Consider the following 25,633-nt stretch of genomic DNA (forward strand, 5'->3'; position numbering starts at 1 on the left):
AGAAAATCATCCCCCTCCATGATATACATTCTGTCCAATCGCGACCAAGTGGTTGCATATTGTGCGGAATGAAAAGTGAAACCTGAAACAGAAGGGTGAAGCCACGACCAAAGATCTTGCTTAAGTACGTGCAAAGCAAAGGAGTTCCACACCCGGCTTTCTGGTGTATCCATGACCGAATGCCCTGAGGTGGACTGAGAAGAGTCAACACACATATTGAAATCTCCCATCAAAAACCCCCTGCGGCCAAGTGCCATGGAGCCCTGCAAAGTCGACCATAGATCCCGTCGGGATGCGGGATCATTCGTAGCATAGAGTCCCAGCAACCATAAAATCTCTCCTTCAAATAAGACTTCGATTACCAGAAATCGGCCCTACACATCATTTTTAACAAGAACAGGCTGGTATTTCTCATGGACAATCATCAGCACGCCCGAGTAGTGCTTAGCAGGTGTCCCTGCATAAAACAGACGGAATCCATGGCAATCCACAACTTTTCCTGCCTCACCGTGACTTTTGTGCTCCACTGCACACAATACATCCCACTGGTTCTCATGCAAGACAGACCACATGGTATCTTGCTTATGGCGAGAGCAAATGCCTCGCACATTCCACGTGGCAATCTTCATATAGTTTCAAAAAAGGAAGTCAAGAACGAGGCGCCTGTTGCCTCGATTGCACCTTTTCCGCAAGGGCATCCAGGACACCCTCATCCAGAAAATCAGCCAATACTGCAAACGAATTCGGGCGACCTGCTTTAGAGGTAGAAGGGAAATCCACTGCCTTGGGAGTAGGCCGGGGATAATGCCTATCCCAAGGTGTAATCACATTACCTTTTGCATCAAATGCCAGCTTAGCAGTGGGCCCTTGGGGCCCTCTGAATAGACTTTCCTTGAAGACGGATGACGGGGGGCGGACAGGGCCATAGTACGCACATCCTGCTGTGAGGTGACTATGTCTTTCCTGCGCGTGTTCGTGCGCACGGAATCCAGAGAAGCATTAGGCCCAGGATCTGCCAGGCCTGCGTCCAACTTTTTACCTTTTTTTGTCGTGCCTCAATCCAGTCAGTGTTAGGAGAATCCAAACCCCGGACCTGTTGTTTGCCTTTATCCATGATAGTAGGTGGCTGAAGGGTCTCCTGTGCCGGGGCATCGAGGACCACGTCATCCTTGGGTTGCACAACCTGCGCCTCCTCAAAAGACGGTTGCTGTTCCGGGCATTCGGCCACAAAATGCCCTAATTTACCACATGAAAAGCAGTGTCCGGCAAAATTGCCCCATTTCAGGCGAAAATGCAAAGGATGCATGCCTGAACAAGTGAGGCGAAGCCACGCAGGCCTTTTCCTGGCCGTATCCCATAGCATGCATAAACGGTTTCGGTTCATAGCCCTGAGGCTCGGGGGAACCAGCACTGTGCCCACAACCGCCATCGCGTCCTTCAACAATGGCCAGTATACCGCTGGACAGTTTTTCACTTCCACCCACACCGTGCATTCTCGTTGAAGCAGACGCTGGAAGTCAGCCATAGGGCGCCATGGTACCACATGGACTAAGCGGCAATCAAAGAATAGTGGCAACTTGGACAGGAGCTCAACTCGATGCGATTCCGATTTCAACAGCACCTCATAAAAGCCGCGAGGTCCAAGGAAGATCTCCTCAACACACTCCCCTTGCACTAAATGGTGCATCCATTGGCGAATATGTGAGAGCACTGGGATCCTGCCGGTGAAAAAAAGTATAACTGCACGGTCATAAAACACCGAGAAGGACCACAAGATTGATTTTGGGTCCACCGTGGCTTCTAGCACATCATCCGCAGCCGCAGCAGAGAAAGTTTCATTATTTTGCTGGACATAATCGCCAAGCAGAGTATTGGCAAAGTCCAGCAGATGTTCCCAGTCAATTTCCTGCGAATCCACAGGTTCAGAGGCAACTTGCGCATAGGAATGGTCCTGAGGACGCATTGGCTCGTCTGAAGTATGCTTGGAGCGTTTGCCTGCAGGCGGCAGTTCAGAACCCGGAGGCGGCTCCTCCGTGCATGGCACCATATCTTCGGGCTCCTCTGTATCGGAATCAGGGCCAAGGGCTGCCACCGTCCGGTCCAGAAAATCCATATCCAAGCCAGCCATACTGCTGTCTTCTCGCTTTCGCTCGCTCCCTCACTCTCTCTCTTTCTCTCTCTCTGCAAGTCCCGGAGGGCTCTCTCTCTCTCTCTCTCTCTCTCTCTCTCTCTCTCTCTCTCTCTCTCTCTCTCTCTCTCTCTCTCTCTCTCTCTCTCTCTCTCTCTCTCTCTCTCTCTCTCTCTCTCTCTCTCTCTCTCTCTCTCTCTCTTCTCTCTCTCTCTCTCCCTCTCTCGCTCTCTCTCTCTGTACAAGAGCAGATCAGATCTCGGAGCTAAGCAGGGTTGCAGTCACGTGCTGCCAGGTTAGGGTTCCCTTTTCTCTGTCACGGCACCGCAAGATGCAGAGGGCAGGCACCCGCGGGCAGCAGACGTAGAGCAGAGGGCAGACAGGACAACTGACGAAGGGGCTGAACTCGCTCGCTCGCTCGACTCCCCTCTGTCGAGCTCTGTCTCGCTCACGGGCACGCGCAGAGGTATCCAGGCGAAGACGCGTACCTGCAGACGCAGACGAGCCGACGGCGACTGACGTAACGCGGGCAGACGACGGGGGCTCTGACAGACGATGGGGGCCCAGGCGACAAGGGCTCAGGGGCTCAGGCGACGGGGGCACAGACGACGGGGGCTCAGGCGACGGGGGCTCAGGCTGCCGACGATCCATCGTCGTCTCTCCTCTCTCTCCCCATCTCTCTCTATACTACTCTCTCTCTCTCTCTCTCTCTCTCTCTCTCTCTCTCTCTCTCTCTCTCTCTCTCTCTCTCTCTCTCTCTCTCTCTCTCTCTCTCTCTCTCTCTCTCTCTCTCTCTCTCTCTCTCTCTCTCCGTAAATCTCTCTCTCTCTCTTTTCGTAAATCTCTCTCTCTCTCTCTCTCTCAAATAATTGAATTAAGTAGTAGATATTTACATCAGACCATCAGGTCAGCATTCTCTTCGTATCTCTTACTTTCTATTACATCAGACCATCAAGTCATCAGAGAAATTGATGAAAGACTATCAGGACTTTTACATAAAGAAAAAAATCACATATAAAGGACAGCTAGAGTAGAGCGAACAAAAGCCAACATGGGAGCAGCAATGTCACGAAGAACCAAGTCGACTAATATCATAGAAGAAATCTGCCATAGCACTAAACCTCCAACACAGACCACATGACCATGGATGCCCGAAATTGAATCAAAAATAAAGGCATTTCGAGTATGCCAAATATGCCAAAGAGCAGTCCATCTAAGGAAATGAAATAGGCAGGAATAGTCAGAATGCAAGGAGGCAAAGAGGGCAGCTTTCCCATAATCACATGTAGTGCAGAATACACAACGACCAGCACAGATCTTTCAAGCACGTAACACCTCTCTAGTTGGAAGACCACCAATTAGCAGTCTCCACAAGGAGACTTTAGCCTGATAGGGAGACTTCCAAAGCTGAATTAATCTTTCCTGCCACTTCTTTTTACCATCCCTCGTATGCCATAATTTAATCACCTTTGTAGTGACCCATCTCTTGGCCTCCTCCATCTGATGATATATCTGGTTAGCAAACCTCTTCTCGAAATCATCTGGAAGCACAAACATCCAATCACGCCATGGATACAATGGCTGTAGCACAGGCAAAGGAGAGAACCTCTGAAGTCTCACCTGTATGGATGACCAGATGTCACAATATCCATAGGGTACCCGAAAGTGCCAACGAATAGGCCGAAAAGAATAAAGACGGCACGGCCCAGGAATAGCACCATCAAAAACTGTCAGTAACCTCAAACGAGCAATCCTTAAACTTGACTTTCTACAAATCTTTGTCCGGCCAATCCAACAACCTAGAGGATGCCAGTACTTCTCCTTGTAGCGAATTCAGCTCCTTATGAATATCAGGGGACACCAAACTGAAAAATGTAAGATCTCCTGCCAAAATGCAATCAAATGACAAAGGAGAAAAGACTAGGGTGTGTGTGTGTGTGTGTGTGTGTGTGTGAGACTTGGAAAATATTTAAAATTTGTGACAACCATGTGTGATGAGGCAATGCAGCAAATGAGGGAGGAACTACTTATAAAATAGCAAGAATGCAAAAGTGGAACATATGATGAGATAAAAGCGCATTTTACCTCGTGGAAAGCAAACTTTGAGTCATGTCTTCAGGAGAGAAATATGGTGATTCAGGAGCTTAAAAATGAGGTAACCACCTATAAAAACCAGCTTGATACCCTGATTTAAGAAATGAAACAAATTGTCTACTCAAGCATCTTCTTAAAAAAGAGGAGGGGAGATAACAGAGAATATGCTTGGAAAGATGCTCTAATGAGCTGAAAACAGGTATGGAGAAGGAAATCAAGATATGGGCAGCAACAACAAAAAAGGCTCAAGAGCATGTACGGAATAATTCTGAATGGATCAAAGTGGTGAGGAAAGCCTCACTAAACAAAAAAGACTTTGTAAATGCTGTAGTAGAAGAGGAGAAGAGAAGAAAAAGTGGAGCTTTGCAGGTCCATGTAGTGGGGTTGATTGAATAAGACAGCCCACTAAATGCCAATGCTCTATGTGGGAAACTAGGGGTTCTTAACACTTCTATTGTTGAGAGCGCATGGTGAAATGGCAAGAGCCCTGACTCAACCAAGGATCAACTGTTATCCTTAGATGTTTTGGTTTGGAGACATGGAGAGACCTTATCTCCAAAAGGAAAGCCCTAAAGGGGAAGCAGATCTACCTAAAGGATAGTTTTACCCTAGCATAGGTAGCCCATTGATGAGAATGCATGCAACGGATGATGGAAGCCTGCAAGGACAAATGGGTAGTTTATAGAGATGGTCACGTCATTGTTACAAAGAGGCGCCCATGACAAGGTGCGACCTACAAGAGACACTTGAGATTCGCAGTGTGGAACTGCAATGGAGCCATGAGGACTGACATAGGCCTATTTCAACAAACCTTCACAGACAAGGATGCCATCTTGTACAGAGAGACCCAGCAAAGCCAGATGCCCATCTACTAGAGGTGAGAGATTACAGATGGGAGATGACCTGCCCTCTTCGGCCACGATCGTGAGACAACACCAGAGGGTCAAGAGGGGTGGCAATTCTTTATAGGGAGGAACTACAATACATTGTACACATCATAAGGAGAGATGAGGAGGCTCGCTTCATGCAGATCTGGATACGTATAAATCATGACTCACCCATGTGACATATGGACTATGATATGCTAGTTTGCACTTGCAAGCTTTGCATATGCTACTTAGGGGGAGGAGTATCCCTACCTATCATTATATGAGGATATTGTGCATTACTGCAATACAGGAAATCTTCTATTAGCTCGGGATTTGAATGCTCGCATGTCACTGAGATAGGTACCATTCCTCGAGAGTGAGGACGGTATGTACAGAGAGCTAGCATCGGATCCTTCTCTCTCATCCCAAACTGAGTGGAGATCATACTCACAAGGAACAAAAATGAGAATGCCATGCAATTAATATACCTAGACTATGTTACTCTAAAATATCAAAGTACAGTAACATACAAAAACTATTAAAAAGTGACTCACACGCCCAATATATATTGGAGAAAATAATGCTTTGTTTGTTTACATGTTTAAGTAATGTGTTTTACAATAGAACATCTGAAATGTTACGTTTTAGCAAAAGGTCAACATTTTATCATTTTTCACATTTTAACAAACGTGTTTTAACTAAAACGTTTTAAATTTCATGTTTTAACCTAAAACATTTTATTCTTTTAAGTAAATGTTTAAAAATGAAAACGTTTTTTCTGTTTTGAAAAAAAACATGTTTGATTTGGGAACCCAACATTTGGAGATGTTGCAATCATATGGTCTTTGGTGATGGTGCTATCGACTCCTTATACTTTCTCTAGGAGACCTCTTTAATCAATCCCTTCATGACTCCTATCCTCACCAAGATATCGCTAAAGATTGCCACTCTCTCTTTTTCCACTCGTTTGTGTCTACCCTGAATGTGCATTGATACACTATAGTTGAACTGAAAAAGAAGTGTCTAGATGGCCCCATTGATTTTTCACACGGTTAATTCTTCTTTGTTGGTATACATCATCAGAAGTTCTGTCTTACTAGACTCCTCTGGTCTTGGGGAATTTTGTCAAAATCAACTAGAACTCTTTCACTATTGCTCAACTATAAGATGTCTCAACTTGATGATTCTACCTATGTGCTACAACATCTTTGAATAAAACAACGCTTCCACAACATATAACTGTGCAGATGACCCCCAACTTTTGTGAAACCTTCCTACTCCCAACCTAATAGACCAAAGCAACTGCAATGGCACAATTTGTTGGCTCAATGATAGTTAAAGATATATATGTTTTGGATAAAATTGAGCAAATCACAACGCACTGACGCAAGACGACATGGATTGGGCCCCGTCACGTAGCAAGCACTGGGTGGAGCACAACATCACGAAGCCTTTCCGACGTACCTTCTGGCGCCGCCTATGGGATAGCCGGAGCCCGAGGAGGGTATCGTATTTTTTATGGCTGGTGCCACAGGGAGGCTTGACAATGGGAAGCTGGCTTGCCCAGATGCAAGAGGGAGGTTGTAGACGCTACACACAGCAGCCTCTAGAAACCCCAAAGCACTACCTTTGGTCGTGTGAGGCAGCACAGCTCCTATGGAGAGGACCATGCCCCATCTTTCGTCGTATAGCTCCCAACCTTGGATGTATCTCATGGGGAGGTTTCTGCCTGGCAAGCAGTCAACCAGCGCCGTCACCTTCTATATGAGGCCGGGATGCAAGACCGGGATGCAGGACACGATATTCATTATTGAGGCAGTGTCGTGAGCAGTGGTCGGTTTGGAGGCTCTACCCATCCACCAAGTACTAGAGCCCACAGCAGACCGCTCTAAGATATGGGAGATCATAGGGAGTCTTACTGGCTGGCATATCTGGAAGGCGGAGTGTCAGGAGGCTTTCAATGGAGAGAGACTTTCTGCACATGTGACCTTAGCCGAGCTCTAGACTTCCATCATCCACTCCCTCCACGGCTGATGGGATCAGGTACAGGGCGAGTCCAGGGCTCATCAAGAGCTCCAATGTCATTTCATGTGCAGTTGGGGTGGCCAAGACCTATTTTTCGTGATGCAAGCAGGCAACCCTAGATGGTGATACAACCCCCCCTCCCCCCCCCTCCATGGCTTCTTGCCCCCATCCCCCCCAGACTGCCTTGAGAGGCTTGTATACATGATGTATTTGTGACCGTCATCAGCTCCAGCTAGTCTATTGAGCATGAGCACTCTGTTCTAATTAGTTTTTTTGAGTAATATAATCAGCCACATTTTGCTTGCCAAAAAAAAAAGTAAATCACATAACAAACATTGCACCCCAAGGAGGATTGCAGAATAAAGTTTCCAGTTTGAAAACACAGCATCATGTATCCTGGTCCACAAGTTGTTACGGTGATGTTTATAACATTTTACATTCTGCATATATAATAATGATGCTCCACTTAAATGTACCCTATTAACCATGTAGTATGGACATTATTTTGAGGTCATGTGCCCCCTCAGTAAAAACATTTAATCCATATGCTTGGCCTGGAAACTTTGATTTGTTTCATGGATACAGTATATCATGGCTGAAGTGATTTACTCTGGCATCTTCCTTTCAATATGAAGCACAAGCCATTTAGTTGTGGCATCCAATTATGGTGGGGTACTGAATGTATTTAAATGTCCCTTCAATTCTCAGTAAGTTCATGATTGACATTTTTTATGCATATCTATAGACTGGTTTAGAGCTTTCTTTTGCTTCTGGTCTCTCAACATATTAAGAGAAAATATAGAATGCAGACCTTAACGTCCTAGGACAGCATATCAGGGAATGGCAATCATCATGGCTCTTCAGAACAGATATTCAGAAAAGCATGACTCCTTAAATGCAAGAATTTTAGAAGCTATGTATTTATGGTTTATGAGTATTTTGGAATCAAAGGGATATTATTTTCAGATATTCATGCACCTTGTGGATCAAGGAGGATTGATGGCGTCTATTGAATCATGATGAGTCGCTCCTATTTCTTAGCTCATCCTGACAAAATTTGAGGTGGATTGAAGGCATACTGCACTTATCAGGGTGCCCAAATTTCAAAGTGAAAACTATTGGACTGGAGGGGAAAGTGAACTACTGGTGGCAGTTAGCCAGAAAGTATAGGGATGGCCTTAGGCAAGACAATAGAAACCCAGCTTACTTCCAGCAACAATCTAGAGGCAATTGATTTGATATTCCAATCCCACCCTACAAATCCTCATTTATACCTCTGGAGCAAGTTCTATCCGTCTTTGATAATCTTCACCTGAGGGGAGGCTATGCTTTGGATCTGCTGAAGAAGGAGAGTAGAGGAGTCTCTGCCCTTTCTTTAGTGGCTCACAGCTAGTCTGTTATCTAGGGAGTCAGAGAACAGATTGACCAGCTAGTCTGTTATCTAGGGAGTGTGAGCACCATCAGTGATCATCTACCTAGGGAGAAGGGTGGCCTTGTTTAAAGAGAAGCGTTTAAAAGGTCAGACTAGATTTCCTCAGGTTTCATATAGAGATTCTTGTTGGTTCTGAAACATTTCAACCCTAGTTTTTACCATGCGCAAAGTTAACGAAGTATGCATACGAGTATAAAACTATATTTCAGGACTGTATGGACACTTGGCATCAAACATACATGACCCTAATTGTACTCAGAACATGTGGAATCTTGGGAAAAGTTTCCCAATAAAGATTTGCTGCAGTATTAAATATAGAGGCACATTAAGCAGAAATAAGAAGGTTGGAGATGAATTTGGATGACAGTTTCTAGCTGTAACCAGCTAGATGGCTCAAAAACCAGTAATGATAAAAACTATGCTGCAATTCTTCAAATGTCCCTTTCCATTTTTGGCTTCTGTGGCCCACAAAAGACTACTGGTGACATTTGGATAGTAGTAGGGCATCATCCCACCAATTTCTCTAGATGCGGGCATCATTCAAAGATAGAGATATGCTGCACTGTGGACTAGTCTCGACTAAAACAGATCTGATCAACAGCACTCCAGACGCTTTTCTCGAATATGGAGGAGAAATGATACTTACACTGAAGCATGTGTTTCTCTATCCCACACGTAACATTGTGCCTATGAGTACCATCCAGGCAGAATGGATATCAAAATCACTAGACAGTAGATGACTTGTTCCCACAGTGGCATATATCAACATGTTAATGGCAGGCTATCATTGATTCTGAGTCCATACACCAGAAAATGTTCTACGACAAATCTGGCTTAATTCTATTCGTACAATCAGAGGATGCTGGAAAATTTTATACAAGACCTTATGATGCAGCAGCCACCCAATAAACAGTTGTTATTGATACCTGCTTATAATCCTTTTGTCATGGCAAACCACTGAAAAATTAGATGGAACTACTTGGTGTCAGCGCAGTTTTTTTACCATTCCCCAAACTGTATGAAAGACTAACCCTGTAGAGCAATTAGCCACAGGATGTACATTTCTTTTCTATCCCATATCCATTGCACTGCAGTTAAGAGCAGCGTATGGTCATCAGAAAAATAACCCCTCTGCTGGCATTACATTAGAAAGCTCTAAATATCCAAACTCCATAGAGTTTTCATCACATTAGAATGTGCTGATGATTGACATGACAAAGGCCATACATCCTTATCAACTAGCAGTATGCAACACTGATTATTTAGACAGATTTCATTACTCCTTTTTCTTTCATTATGAATATTGAATAGAAACAGTGAGTAATTTAGCATTCCTCATTTACCAAGAATGGCATTTGAGTTCTGCAACAAGAGACTGTAACTTATAATATTATATATCTCATCTACAAGACTCAACCTTTTTCTCATCGCATCATGTACAATGCCAACCCATTACAAACCTGAATAGCACAATGAATTATTATAGTTGTAGTAATTCTCTCTAGACAACAAAGACATTGCTTGCATCTGTCAAGTTATGATTCCACAAAAGGAAAAAACAAGAATCCAGACTGATATGACTTGCAAGTTTTGCTGATAAGCTATGGATTGAACATTACCCGAACAGGGAAACTGCAGTAATCAATAGAACCCTGAGAATCAGTTGGGAGAAAGACTTGAGACAACACTGGATCTTGACTCTTAGCCTTGGCTAAATTCATCACACCATCCACGGTCTTGCTTTTGCTCTGACTTGGCCCCACCATCACCTGGAAAGCCATGAACAGTTTCATCTGACTTTAATCAGTGTCCACCACTCTATGACAGTCATGAAGGGATTTTCATAGTGATTACAAAAGTAACAATACATGTAAGTTGGTTAGAAATGGTGGAGCAGAACCCTGACATAATTCTCACATAAATTGAGAACAGAAATGAATAATGACCAACAACAAAGAAAGGATGAGACAAAACTCCACAATGGAGTCATCCATGATTTGCATAATGTAAGCCCATAGACCTTAGTTGCAATAATACGAGGCATCCGGACTATGCGAATCCTGCACAGTCCACTCCTCAAGCTTGTTACTAGCGGTGATTCCCACATTTTCATTTTCTTAGAGGTCATTATTCTAGGTAATTGGGAAAAGGCCCTTGGTGTGAGGGATCTCTCTTAAGATTCACAATGAACATTTAGAATAAGTCTCATTTGACCTTTCAGTGTTCCCCACTCTACGATCCACAGGTATTTATCAAGCAGGAAATATGCAGAAAGCAAGATCTTTCTCAACTTCATGAATCCTCTGAGGGACCAAACTAACCAACCTTCTTTCCAAGAAATCCACATGCAGCCCTTATGACGAGACTGATTGATCATTAAGTTGCCTCCAGCATATACACTTATGCCCACAAGTATAGAAGCACGCCACATTGAAAACATCCTAGTCGGACCACTACTTCATTGTAGCTTGATGAAACAATGCCAAATGGTGCTCTATAACTCACAGTTAACATACAACGAGCTAAAACTTGTATTATCCTTAAATGCGTTGCTTCAAACTCTATCTTACACTTGAACATCTAAGAACTCATATAGCTCAACACCCGTCACCTCACATGCTCCCCCCATGCTGTCGGATAGCGCCCACCCCCTAGATCCTTCACGCCCCCTCACTCCGTCTGATTGCTCCCTTCCGCCCCATCTGATCACGCCCTCTAGATCGCTGGCCATCTCCCCCCACCTGACCGCTTTCCCCCCCCCCCCCCCCCCCCCCCCAGCCTAACCGCTTCCGCCCCGCATGGCCGTTTCCTCCCCGTGTGCCCGCCCAGACATGACTGTCCCCCCCGCCCCACCTGGCCTCTTCCCTTCCGCCTGGCCGCTCCCCCCAGCCTGTCCGCCCAAGCACGACAGTTTCCCCCCCCCCACCCCGACAAATCGCTGCTCCCCCCCCCCCCAACCCCCGGCTCTCCTCCCTGGAGAGACTTTCCCCCCCACCCCGACAGCCCACTGCCCCCCCCCCCCCCCCCCCGACGCACTGCCTCCGTCCGTGGTGTGTCAAAACAACAGCAGCCTCCCCCCCTTCGCCATTGATCCCCCACCGTCTAGTTGCTCCCTCTATCTGCAACAACTTCCTCCCCTCAGGTAGACCGTAGCACCACGACGTAATTGGTAGTTTTCTCAGAAGGACGCGCAAGGGAAACCTTTGGTCAAATGCATGCACACTAAGCAAGTGCCCCCCAATCAAACACCTTGCGCATCGTCCTCTCTGAGGAGCAGCTCTTAGCCGTCCGAGCTAAGGGGCTGGAGCTAAAGGAAGCAGCGATTTATGGTCAGGTAGTAGGACATTCCCCAACCAAGGCCTAGCTTTGGGAATGGCTTCACTCCACGCTGCCCATCGGAGCGCAAATCATGGAGGTGGTCCTAATGGGCCAAGGGATCTTCATGGTCCGGCTCAGTTCGCCAGACGCAACTCGCGAGTTACTCGCCAGTTCACCATATGTGTCCATGAAGAGGGTCATATACATGGTCCCTTGGTACAGTGGCTTTACTATGGACGCGGTCCTAATGGGCCAAGGGATCTTCAATCGGAGCGCAGATCGTGGAGGCGGTCCTAATGGGCCAAGGGATCTTCATGGTCTGGCTCAATTCGCCAGACGCAGCTCGCGAGTTACTCGCTAGTTCACCATATGTGTCCATGAAGAGGGTCATATACATGGTCCCTTGGTACAGTGGCTTTACTATGGAGACGTTTGCACTCCACAACAGGTTTCTTCGGCATCCAGTCACCCTTCTTTTCCCCGGCCTGGCAATAGAGTATCGCCAATTGGTGGAAGACTTTGGACAACTCTTCGACACTGTCCTTCCCGCGTCTTTCACGGATGTAATGACAGCAGTAGGAATCCCAAAGGTACAGATGGCAGTGAAAGAGGTCAACAATATCCCACAGTTCCTAGAGATTGAGGCAAGCGGGCACTCCTTTAGGTAGCAAGTCATTGTGACTAGGCAACCAGGGCAATGTCTGGGCTACCACGACTTTGAGCATCAGGCAACAGCGACAGAGAGGGCGATGGCAGGGGGGCCGCAACCAACTCCTCAGACCCAGCCTCGACAGCAAGGAGCAGGTGGGTGAGCCACGACATCTTGGCAAAGCACTCCACAGCCCCCATTGCCTGTCTCACCCGACATGACCGCAACCCTCCACATCCACCACCCGCGCCACAGACTGCCTCGCCTGAGTTCCCACAGCCCCACACCCACATCCCATGCCCCCCCACCACATTGACCCTGGCCCACAACCCCCCCTTTCAAGGGCCACCAGTCCCCCCCCCCCCCCAACTCTGGCCATGCATCTCTATCCATCCCTCGATCCTCTTCCTCCCAACCACCTCCCCTATCGAGCACCCCCCCTGATCCGCACCCGGTTCAAGTGGTCCCCCCCCAAACCCACCTCGCATCCTCCCACAAGAGGTGATGAGCCACTCACATCTACTTCCTCCTTGCACCAACAATCCTTCGCCTCCCATACAGCCACCAGCTCATCAGCCCCTACTGCCCGTCATACCTTCCCGAGATAGGCACAACTATTGCCACAAGAGTTCTTCCACAGTGGCCCATGGTCCTACCTGAGAGTTGCAGAGCGCGGACAATTCCCACTAACTCTAGAGGTGAGGATCTTCATGGTTCGTAAGTCAAGGAGGGACAAGCTCCATCTACTAGAACCACCGAATGGACCAAACTACGCCTTTTTTCTTCAGTCCTTTCACTCAGGGGGGAGTGGACAACTACACAGATAGAGGACGAGTTGAAGAGTCAAGTGGCGGATCACATCTCCCAGTGGATAGGATCCTTGACTCATCTATAGGAGGGACGAGGTGACGAGACAAATAGAGCAGATTTGGACCAAAGAGTGGGGCAGGAGAGACTGGATAAGAGAGGAGGTTGCAAAGGTACTAGCAAAGTCGAGCAGAATCTGCCAAGAGGCAGCCATATATGCCAGGTAGCACAGCTAGGAGCAGGAGAGAGCACTCCGATGGGACCTTGCAGCAACGCATAGATTTTTACCGGAGGCACCACACGATCCCACCCTCCACGCACAGGAGATGCGCACATGAGCGGCAATTGCTCACCTAGAGAACAAGCGCTCGGAGTTCTCTTTCCAAACCTCAGCAGCCTTCTGGGCACGGAAGGGGGACACGATTTGCAGGGAGTTCTTCTAGGTGCACAAGCCTCACACCGCAGGCGAGTAGATATGCAGCCTTTGGGATCAATATGGAAGGAATCGTTCTAGCCCAGACGAGGTGATGGAGATTGCCACCGACTATTACACATACCTTTTCCTGCTAGTGTGTTGAGCATGAGCACTCCGTTGTAATCAGTTTTTTTTTTAGTAATATAATCAGCCACATTTTACTTGCAAAAATACACTTGAAAAGGGAGAGCACAAAGTATAACCCCACAATCCAACCAAGGCACAAAAACACCACATTGACCTAAAATAGATGGACAAAAAATCATATACAGACAACATACAACCTTCCCACATCATAGTACAAATTGTAGAAGACAATCCGAACATCTCCACTTTATATGGTGGGTGCCCCCTATCTACACAATGACAACTAGATAGTGAGCTATACATGCAGAATTCGAAGCATCCACTTGTCCATATCTACCCTAGAGGTGGTTAGCCAAGACTAGCACAGCCAAAAATGCAAATGCATCATTAGTTAAGTAGACCTACAAAAAGTACAATACTCACAAACCCGAACAATTGCTAGTGAGTATATGGCTATCTCTTGATGGAAAGCCCTCATCGAAAATCTAACTACAAATATGTATGTGTGTGAACTGGCTATTTGTCGATCCTAGAGTCACATAGCCTCGTGTCAAACTATCATTTGTTGGTCTCCTCAAAGTGAATCTCAACCTTAGGAATGTAATCCCCAAGTAAACATATCTCTAGACCACCTCCAATATCTCCATTCCATATGTGAAATGGGATATTGATCACCGAATCCATTGGGAAGAAGTGTTAAACACTACAAACTTGGTTTTCGCAAGGTTCACTATCAGATCCCTATCATGATAGAAGGCCTGTAGTGCATCTAGGTCGCATTGCAATCCCTCCCATGTGCTCGAGATGAGGACTATGTCATCAACATACAATAATATGGGTATCAATGCAAACCCCCCCCCCCCCCCCCCCCCCGGCGGAAGGGGCCATCCCCCTCCCTACAAGTCCATCAATGTAGTCTAATATCTCATCAATTCAAAAGCTAAATAGAGTATGTTAGAGTAGGCATCCCTGTTTCATCCCAATGGTGTTGGTGATCTCCTCTGACAACCCTCTTGGTGCTAACACTCATCCTAAACAGACACATACACTAGTAGTATCCCCCATCTCATCACCATCGAAACCTCAAGCACCTATAGTCTCTGCATGAGCCTAGCACATGGTACTATGTCAAAGGCCTTATGGAATTTCTTAGAGGAGAAGTATACCCTCCTCCCCTATGCCCTACTTATCTTGATGATGGCTCGGAGTGTGAGGATATAATCAAGAATGGAGTAGCCCCTCCCAAACCCTACATGCCCACATACCCAATGTTCGTGCATCTCTATCTGTTTGCTCAACTTATGCTCTAGTATCGATCCATAGAGCTTGACAACCATGACCATCCTATAGTTCGTAAAAAACATGGGATCTCCAACTTTCATAATTAGTAGCATAGTATTAGCTAAGCAACTAGCAAGGATGTCTTCACATAGAGCCTTTTTGAATAGGTGGGCTAGAAGGGTGCTAGGAAATCTCTGACATGTGATAGGTCCTTTGCTATTGTCCATCATGGTCTTAGGCCCGACTGTTCTAGAGTCTATCAATGACATTGCAAACCCTCACTGCGCTAAAGAATATAGATGGCATGGGTTTGTCCTCTAATGATTGGCATAACAGGGATTGCCCATGTACCAAGTATAATGAGGTAGCATATGCATGCCATGTGTCTAGGGAGGTGATGGTTGTATGGGCTCAAGGCTCATAGAATGCTTTCCATGCCTCCTTGCTATTCTATCCCAAGTATAGCTAGTAAAACTCGTGCTCCAATCTGGATAGGAATACCTTCTTTTTCCATAGCACTAGGCCACAAAAGATCGAGCCTATCTGGCTGTGTGTATAGGTACCTTGTGTTTCAACTTGCTAGAGTAGAAGATGGGTTTCCTTGCACTCCTCATCATACTAGCTATTCTATGAGACATTCTTGCGAAGGGGGGTGGTATGGATGCATGTATGGGTGAAATACATAGCAGTTGAGGTGTGAAGTGCTCTTGCAAGTTGTGTCATACAATCCTCTTAAGGGTATGTAGGGATCCATCTCTCGAAAGCTCCAATAGAGATTATACGAGCACGCAAACGCTATCAATCTAGTGAAGTGGCATCTGGGGAATATAGGGTGGCTACTCACTGGAGGGATCACATCATGTTCGCAAGTCATGGTAAACTACAAGTAGGCGTGGTCGACTGCCAATGCTAGTAGACGAGAAGACACTCTAAAGCACTCTCTGATAGGAGTGAGGGATAAGGGCCCTAGGAGGTAGTCCACTGTGCTCACTCCTAGCCTCTATATAGATCCTCCCAAGGGCGCAACTCCTATACATCTGATCCATGCTTATGTGGAAAGCATGTGAGACCATCCGATTCGGGCCATCTATCCAAGCCATTAAGGATGGCCAATCCATGTGTGCCTCCAAAGGCTAAAAGGTGGTCACCTTAATCTGTGCCCTCAGACGTGTCTTGTGATATCTCCTCCGGTGCTCTCTCTCTATATATGTCCTCACTCTTGAAGAAAACCTGCCTTTGTGTTGTGCACCCATTGGAATCCCCCATCAACAGGACATCTCTAATGTTGGAATAATGCATAATGTCCTCATATAGTGGTGCATATGGAGAATGTGATGGGGAAAAGTAGCACATTGCAACGTAGATATCACAAGGATGATCTATATGTATCCAAATCCACATGAAGCGAGCCTCCTCACCTCTCCATATGACCTATACCATATGGTGTAGCTCCTCCCTATGCCTCCCTGTGCAGCACAACTACTCCAAACCCCCTGGTCTCCCCTCATGATTGGGCTCTAGGGTGGCACTCACCTCTGGCAAGTGTGTGCTAAAACTCTGGCATGTCTATGTATATAGAATGATGTCATTGTCAATGAAGGCCTTTTGAAATAGCCTCATATCTATCCTAATGGCTCCAATAGACTTCCACATAGCGAACTTCAAGTGCGTCTCATAGGCTGCACCCCATCATTGACACCTATTTCTGACAATGACGTGCCCGTCTCTCTATACTACCCATTTGCTTGCTTTCTCGGCCTCCATAATTTAGGGCATACACTCCTTGTAGTGGGCTACTTAGATGGGTGTGAGATAATCCTCAACGTATACTTTTCCTCCTTTGAGAGTCTTCCTTTTAGATAGAAAGGCTCGTTATGACTCAGAATTAGCAAATTTGATGATATGGGGCCGGCCCTTCTCTATCCTTTCCTATGCACCATCATGCACTTTCCATCCCTGGAGGGTTCTTCACCACTATTTTTTCGCATATGCTCTCAGCATCTTCTAGGGGGCTATCTCAGCATCTTCTAGGGGGCTATCTCCCTCAGCATCTTCTAGGGGGCTATCTCTCAGCATCTTCTAGGGGGCTATCTCCCTCTTCAAGTGCTGCATTCACCACTATTTTTTCGCATATGCTCTCAGCATCTTCTAGGGGGCTATCTCCCTCTTCAAGTGCTGCATCTTCTAGGGGGCTATCTCCCTCTTCAACCACCTAGACGTGCAAGGCTCTAATTTCCCTTCTCTTTTCCTCTTCAAGTGCTGCATTCACAAGCTCTTGTTTCTTTGTTGGCATCTTCTTTGCCACTTTGATCCATTTGGATTTTTGAACCAACTTTGTTGATGCTTGTTTCTCTACAGTCACCCATGTATTAATCTCCTTCGCCATGTGCAAGGTTGTCACGTCTGATGGCATCCGATTAGTACCGTCCAATACTAGTACATTACTAATCCGACTAATCAATCTTGGACCTATGTCCAATGCTACATCCGATGAAAAAAATTATACATATAATTTTAATACCTATACTGAATGTTGAGACTCAAAGTAATATACTTTAAGCATTTAGAGACTCTATACTAGAAGTTTACATACTAAGAGCTTGTGGTTAAAGAGGATGGCCAATGGAGAGCTTGAAACTGGAGGCTGGGTGGAGATATGGCGAAGGAGAGCTTCAAGGAGTGGGGTTAGAGAGCTTGAGGAGAGAGTGTTTGAGAATAGAGAGGCTGAAAGTTGAGCTTGAAATTTGAATTTGAAATTAGAGAGGGAAAGAGAGGGAGAGAGTATATTGCTAGAAGCAAGGCGAGAGAGAGAGAGAGAGAGAGAGAGAGTATATTAACGTCTCTAAAAGGCCAATGTGGCCTATGAGACCAAAGTAGTACATACAATGATGGTGTGTTTCTCATTTGGAATGAGAAAAAAGATGAAAAACATGCCTATAAGACTGAAAAAGAAATGAAGTACTGTCCTATAAAAGGGGAAACATGTCAGTGATCTCAAAGTGAGAGTAGAGAAAGGAAAACTCTCCATCAATGATATGTCTGTTCTCTAGGGAGGTGTATCTCTGCATGGCTGAGGCGTCTCGGCATCTGTCTCCTGTGCCGCTAAATGATGGCTTTAATTTGTCTGTGGTGTGGATGTCTTGGCCTTCGTCCGGGTGGACGTGGGCACCTAGACCGTCTAAGTGCCACTGCTCTATCCAAAGGGACACCTACAGAGGATGAGGTCCAATGATGATGTACTCTTGTAGGCTGTGTGGCAGTAGTAGTGGTATCTGCCATACTCTGTCGTGTATCAGTGAAAAAGTCAGTGACTGCTCTCTGTTTATGTGAGCCCAGCTGTGGGGGCCTCCTACTCCGTAGAATTGTTGCTCTGCACCTCTGGAGCTCCAAGAGGAAAAATCCCAAGCATCTCTGATCCTCAAACTGCATGATCCATCTCAGGGGTCCAAAACCCTCTCAAAACAGACAGTGGTATCTACCTCGTATGTCATAATATACAACGCATCGGCAGATGTAGTGTTCCTCTGTCTCTGGCTCTCTGTCGCATAGTGGGCATATGCGTTCTTCTGTCTGTATACCCTCCCATCTGCCTGTCTCAATCCTCAGGTGGTGGGATGAGGTGCGGATCTGACCGATAACTGTGTGTAGTCCATGAGGCAGCTGTGTGTCCATGTAATTGGGTCGGGTGATGAAACCATCCTCAGATACCTGAAAGAAGTGGATCTGGTAGTGTACCATCCTCGTGCCATGGGGGGAGGGGGGTCGGATCCAAGTCTTCTCCGTATCTAACTTCAGTATGTCTGCTCTAATCACATGGTTTAGCTCTGATCAGCTTAGGTCAAGTGTAGGGCAATCCAAGCTATAGTCGAAGGGGGGTAGTCTGTCAATCTGCAGCCCATGTAGACTCATCCATGTACTCATCTGAGCATACCAACAGTGTCTGTCACCGTCTGCTGCTAGTTGTCTAGAAGAGGCCAGGGCTAGCCATGGGTATCTGTCTTGGGGGAGTTCCCATAGTCTATGTATGAAAGTCACTGTCTGGACCAAGGCTTCAGCCACCATGGCTGATGCTCCCAACTCAGCTCTGATAATCTCATGTGGGGTCGAGCTCTTCGCTCGTATCATGCGTGAGATCATCATGACCAGTGGTCTTTCCATATACTCCCATCTGTCATAGTATTCCTTCTCTGGTCCATCCTAGTCCCCCAAAGGCTGTCTCCTCGTGTGAAAGAGACTCGGACCCCAAATAGCTGCCCCATATAGGAGTGTGGGTGTCACCAGGGTGTCAAAAAGCCACAGTTTGGTGCGCGGCTCATGAAATTGTATGTGAGCACATTGCCTCTCCAATGCACCTAAGGCTGCATATGCTTTTGCCAGACGAGCCTCTGATGTCTCTCTCCAAGAGAACTGTGGTCCTTTCAATGTGACCCCCAAATAAACATACTGCCTAACCATCTCCACTGGCTCTCCGTCAAAAGTAAACTGGTGCTCAGCTCTTGTCACCCAAGCAGCTGAAGTGTTAAATACCATAACTTTAGTTTTCCCAAGGTTTACCTTAAGATCTCTATCTCTGCAAAAAGCTGATAATGCATCCAAGTGTCTATTTAGTCCCTCAGGTGAGAAAGCATATGCTACTGAAGTGTGTATTATCTCGGCCAACTGTCCTGTAAACTCATCCAGAGAGGCATGTGTGTCTAGTTCCCTCAATGCATCTCGCACAGTAATGCTGTATATGTGTGAGGTCGCTTCCACAAAATCATAGCGTGGTAATTTTGGTATGTGTGACTGTGCTTCGTGTATATGCCCACACTGCATTGTGAAAGCTAGAATAGCATGGTCTGCTACTAATCCAATTGGTCTGTCTGAGATTTCAAAACTTTCTATGTCAGGTAGCAAGTTGGGTGATCCAATCAAATAGTCCACTATGCTTGACCCTTTCTTGTTATTCCAACATGTGAAGCGATTAGATCTTGGCCACTGTGGTAGCCCGTTAAGGATGGCCAAACCATGTGCACTTCCCAGTGCCAGTAGGTGTGTTCCATATTCTGTTATCTCTCTATCTTGGGCTGATCTAGCTAATCCCACTTCATCTAATGCAATATCTCTGAACATCTCATCACTAGTGTCAAAGAAAGCAGATTGGTTGTTTCCTGTGCGTGCATTAAAGTCTCCTGCTAGTAGAACATCCCCAATTCTCATGTATCCCATTATGTCCTCATATAGTGGTGCATACGGGGATGTCTCTTTAGGGATTTGGGGTATGTACAAGCGTGTTGTGGAGAGGAAGCCTAAACAACACCTAGAATTTACCCTTTCATTCTTCCATGCTTGCACCTTCTTAGCCATCTCCTCCCTAATTTGTTGTATGGCCTCATCACACATTGCTGCCATCATCTCTTTGATATTTCCCATATCTTGATCTTACAATTTGCAAACATCTCAAAGCACCTCTAGGCTCTTCTTCATCTGAGGGTCCGTCACCTTATTGATGTTGCTCCAAATAACTGAGTATTTCTCGCCCTTCTCCCCTTGTGCGGATGCTGGATGTTAGGGATACCCAACTTTTCTTGGTGGACCCTATTCTTGATGTTTGTTATCCCATGGGCACTGACCGGAATGTCATGGTGGGGCAGGCAACGGGTAGAAGTGGCAGGGTGGGGTGGGACCAGGGCAGGTGGAGTGGGGCATTGATGCTGCCATAACAAAAAGATGACTAATATGTGGCAAATAGACAACATGCAGCCCGCTGGAGGGGGGTTTGGTTTAGGGAGAGAGAGAGATATGTCACGAATGATCGTGACAGCTGAGCATAAGTGATGCACTCTCAACTACAACCTTGATCGACCTGCAAACCTACGCGATCTGCATATCCATAGACAAGGACAAGTGAAACTGATTTTGGGTGGCCATTGCTACTCAGACACACAAGGGTGGGCCTGCTCCTATCCTAATGGATGGTCACACACACACACACAGAGCAAATGGTGACCCTCCCTGTGTGGCACCCTAATTTACTCAAGATGTTCCTTGCCTTGTGCGCTGCTTGAGCTTCATTTGTAGGCCTGCACGACTGCTCCTCTGCTTTGCACCTTGCCTTGTGCATCATCTGCACTCGTGCAAGCCCCTACACCCATATGTGCAATGATAGCAAGCATGGACTCAGAGACAGACAGAGAGAGAAACGAAATGAAATGAAATGACATATTAATGTCTACAAAAGGCCAAAATGACCTATGAGACCATGAGTTACAATCATGTGTATGATGGTACAACTGTCTGGGCAAAATATGTAGCACAAAGCAAAATAAGAAAGGAAACTAACTATGGCTATGTGTAAACATACAGCTCTATCTATCAACAATGAACTCAGAGAGAACCCACCTTCTTGCTAGGGTGTTGGCCCTGCAGTACTATAGGGCATCTGCAGCCCCACGCACAATTCATCTTGCACCTTCCTGTCGAGTGCCACCCTCATGCAGCCCAATAGGGCACCTACGGCCCAAACTGTTATTTGCCCTGCATCCTCCCACCTTTGGCCCAATGTGCAATAGACAATCAAAGAGCCCGTCAATTTGGCACACTGGATATGTCACTCCTGCAGTATGCTTTTGTAATGAAGCAAATTAGCCACATTAGTTCACTTACCTTTATCAAAATAAACCATGTAAATACCTTACCCATGATGGTACTAGGGTTTACTATAAAAAGGCAACAAGTGCTAATGTAGGGAGTTTTTTGACACTTACACTATTTTCCCATCACCCACCATCTTGGGGTGAGTACCAAGCATTGTTTTCTTGTATCTTGATTTCAGCTTCCATGGCTACGTTGTGCTATGGTATAATGGAAGATGTCTATGGCATGGCCATGATTGAAGTATTTCATGTTATCTCCTCTTATTTTCTTAGTTTAGTTCATTAGCTTTTTTGTTGATTGTCATGGTAGAAAAGACCTTCTTCAATTGGTATCAGAGCACTAGTTTAGATCCTTTCAAAAGTCATTTTCATGCATTAGATTTAGTTGCAATGACTAGGGAGCGAAAACCGCTGTTCAAATTTAGTCACAGGAGTTAGTTCCTTCATAACCATGGTCAAACATGGAGATTTGTCACAAACTGTGACCAAGATGGAGGTTCTTGGTATGAACCAGTAGATAATCGTGGACTCCAACTAATTTTGGTAGGTCGTGACAAAATTTTAACCAAAAATTTAGGGCAAGTTGGACAAAATGAAGGCTACAGTCCTAATGGAGACCACACTTGAGTTACTTTTTTGAAAGACAGGGTTTCTTCTCTCTCTTAAAGCTTTCTTTCATGGATTCCATGGAAAAATTCTATGGAAACATTCTATTCCTACCTTGATTCTATGGATTCTATCCTATAAAGGCATTCCATAATAAGCTTATTCATCTACTAAGCTTGCCTACAAGCACCATTTATGGTGGTTTTGCTTCAACTGTGCTGCTTGCTGTAGAGTTTTCAAAGGCATCAGGCCAACACAAGAAGTGGTGTCCATAGGGAGACAATTTCAAATGTTGATAAAGGACTGTGGATCTTCTAAGGTGCAAAAAGACAGTTTTAGATGTTGATAAAGGACTGAATCATGGAGCTATTGAAAACAGCCACAAGATCCAAAGTGCTCTCTTTCTCTATATTGTAGTCAGCCAAGGTCTGCCGACCATCCTCGGGCTGCTTGCCAGCAAAGATCAACTTCTCATGGTCAAGAGGGATGCCCTCCTTGTCTTCGATCTTGGCCTTGAAGTTGTCAATCGTGTCAGAGTTCTCCACCTCCAGAGTGATGGTCTTCCCAATCAAGGTCTTAATGAAGATCTTTGTCGCTTGAACAATTGAATGGATGGGATCAATGAGAGAACAAGCCTCTTAGCACTCAACAAAGAAAACACGAAACGTCTAAACAAAACAACGCAAGTAGGAGAACTAGTATTGAACCTTATGCTGGTGATTGAGGAAGCTATTGCTGAAGAACGATTTGAGATATAACAACACAGGGCATACGGATCCAAGTGCGGTGCGTTTGTGTGATGATCGAATTTCAAACAAGCCCCTTCGGATGTTGAGAGTAAAGAAGGGAAAAACCAGTAAAAATTTGTTTTGGTGTTGACAACCACCAAATTGTGTCGATCTCCATCATGTGTGTGTTAAGCAGACTTTTGGGAGCCTAGTTTTTTTTCTTGTATCTGTTGTATCAGACAGAGCAACTGGTATATTCAGCATAAACAAGGAAAAGATGCAAAGATTGAATGAGGGTGTAGGAAAGAAACTAGAGATATTAACTGATCCAGGAAAACCAAAGAAATCAAGCAAGGAATGCATAGACAAGTAAGGACTAAAAGGCGTAAGTAAGGAGACAAGAAAGAGCTGCAATCTTTCAAAAGAATCGCAAACCTTAAGAGAAAAAGCAACTTGATGAGAAGAAGTAACTTGATGCTGAGTTGAAGCTTATTGTACACACAACATAGGCCTTAATCTTGGTCAAATTGAGGCTGAATTGAAGACATTTTGTCAACGGATTCTTCATCAACAATATACTTCAACTCCAGGTACAAGAGGTATTTTCAAACATTTTTTAATCTCTCTTGAATGTCCTATTACTAAGCTTACCGAATTGATGAAAGAGAGGTTAAATTTTCAAGAAATTTATCCATATTCTTGAACATATTACATGATCTTTCCCTAGAGTCTTCATAGATGGTAATGAATACCAAACCACTCTAATTTCATTGCCATAACCATACTTTAGCTTCCAAATTTCTCATCTATTTTTCCCTAACTTTGACATTTCCTTGATTGATCACTGTCTCAAATGTCATGAGAAAATTTCTGCCCAATGGTAATTGAAGAAAAAAAAATTGTAAGACAATGAGTCACTACTGAAGGTATTTCACACCTACTCCCATCTCAAATTTCCAGCCCATTTCACTCAATTCTTGCACATCATGAAATGGATACTTATTTTCTTTCAATCCATGCATTTCATGCTGTTTTATTAGCCTAGTATTGATCTACCATGTCATTTCCCCACAAGGAAAAGTGGATGCTAGGCAAGTTGGTAGGACAATAGTGAGGTGACCCTCCCCTACTGATGAGGACCCTCAAGGGGAGCGCAAACCGGCTTGAGAGGGAAATTTGCAAACCCCTTAAGTCACCGATCCCATGCATTTTTCAAATTAGGTGCAGGTACCGACATAAAGAGTGATGTACTTTTGGCCTACAGCATGATGTACTTGGCAAATGACTCCATGATGAATTGACAAATGTATGGGCAGCATGATATGTGAACAAATGTATGACAGCATGAAACGCTTGACAAATATGGACAGAGATATTCAAAGCAACATGTATGCTTATTGATGCATTGAAGTACTGAATTCAGCATTGAAGAATCTGACAGCAAATGCAAACAGGGATTCATTGTTGGATTACTTTCCTATAGTCACAATGGGATTAGTCAACTTGTCTTGGGTATTTGCAGAGATTGTTTTCAGTACTTGCAGGATGCAGGGAACTGCAAACAGCCACTGAAAATTGCTTGCAGAAATTTCTATACTTAACTAATTTCAACGTTTGATAGCTCTTTGGAAAGGAGACATTCTTAGTTTCGAACAAAGCAAAGTAGTTCATCATTTGGATCATTGAAGCTCAAGATATATGAGTTTTACTGCTGCTGTATATGCAAGACAGATCATCACCTATGGCGAAATACAAGAAGAAGGATCCCATTATATATACTATCAATGAAGGTTTAAGGGATTACCAGCAAGAAAGAGAGAACGAAGGCTCCCAAGAAGCTATTTACCATGTGCGCCACTATAATGAGGAGGCGGAAATGAGTTCAACTCATGCTGCAGTCAACAATCAAGTGAATGAGGCTGGCACAACTCATGTATCTACAGATTCTAATAACTTTCAGCAACTATCCAATGATATAAGAGAAATGAAGTTGGGCATTGCCAAACTTGTGGCTCTCTTAAGCGAGAGAATATTACCTACAACAGTCCCAAATGTTCCAAGCCCTCCCATTGTTGAGGAGCAGCCAAGGATCACAACACCTAAGGTTGTGGGACATTATGAGGTTGGAGAACCATCTAGAGCTCAACCATCTCAATTTCAGCCTCCTTATCAGCCAAAGGTTTCCACAAGCTCTCATGATCAAGATCCACGAGAGGATCCATGCTAACTCTAAGCATGATGAAGACACACATGGGTGTGATCCTTTCTACAAATCTTTCTATGTTCAACCCCATCAACCATCCCAAAACCTATCCATCAAGAGAAGTTTGAATAGCAAAAATCATATCATGGTCAAGCAAGTGGGGGAAATATGTCTCATGGGCAGCACCATTATAATGGACATGGTCATGTCAATTCAACCCCAAATTTTTATGGGCAACAGCAGCATGTCAACAATAATCATGCTCACAATCCGTCTTCCAAGCAAAGTCCTCATTC

The 25,633-nt window shown here is 45.2% G+C and overlaps 1 protein-coding gene and 1 pseudogene across 10 annotated transcripts in view; both read right to left on the bottom strand.

Moving 5' to 3' along the window:
• The window catches only part of LOC148011081 (Nucleic acid-binding proteins superfamily), a 229,967-nt gene that overhangs the window by 100,733 nt on the left and 103,601 nt on the right, over positions 1 to 25,633 (bottom strand). For all 10 annotated transcript variants that reach the window (XR_015689510.1, XR_015689514.1, XR_015689512.1 and 7 more), the window contains one exon: positions 10,168 to 10,317. Coding sequence is in view for 4 of the 10 variants with exons in the window: in XM_087671737.1 (XP_087527863.1) it covers positions 10,168 to 10,317 (150 nt within the window). In the remaining 6 variants the exon portion in view is untranslated. The remainder of the gene's footprint in view (positions 1 to 10,167; positions 10,318 to 25,633) is intronic.
• Positions 18,994 to 19,695, bottom strand: LOC148011082 (uncharacterized; annotated as a pseudogene).

The sequence above is a fragment of the Lygodium microphyllum genome, chromosome 29, assembly GCF_053477565.2.
Source record: "Lygodium microphyllum isolate KBCC chromosome 29, Lygodium_microphyllum_v1.1.10, whole genome shotgun sequence".
Classification (NCBI taxonomy): domain Eukaryota; kingdom Viridiplantae; phylum Streptophyta; class Polypodiopsida; order Schizaeales; family Lygodiaceae; genus Lygodium; species Lygodium microphyllum.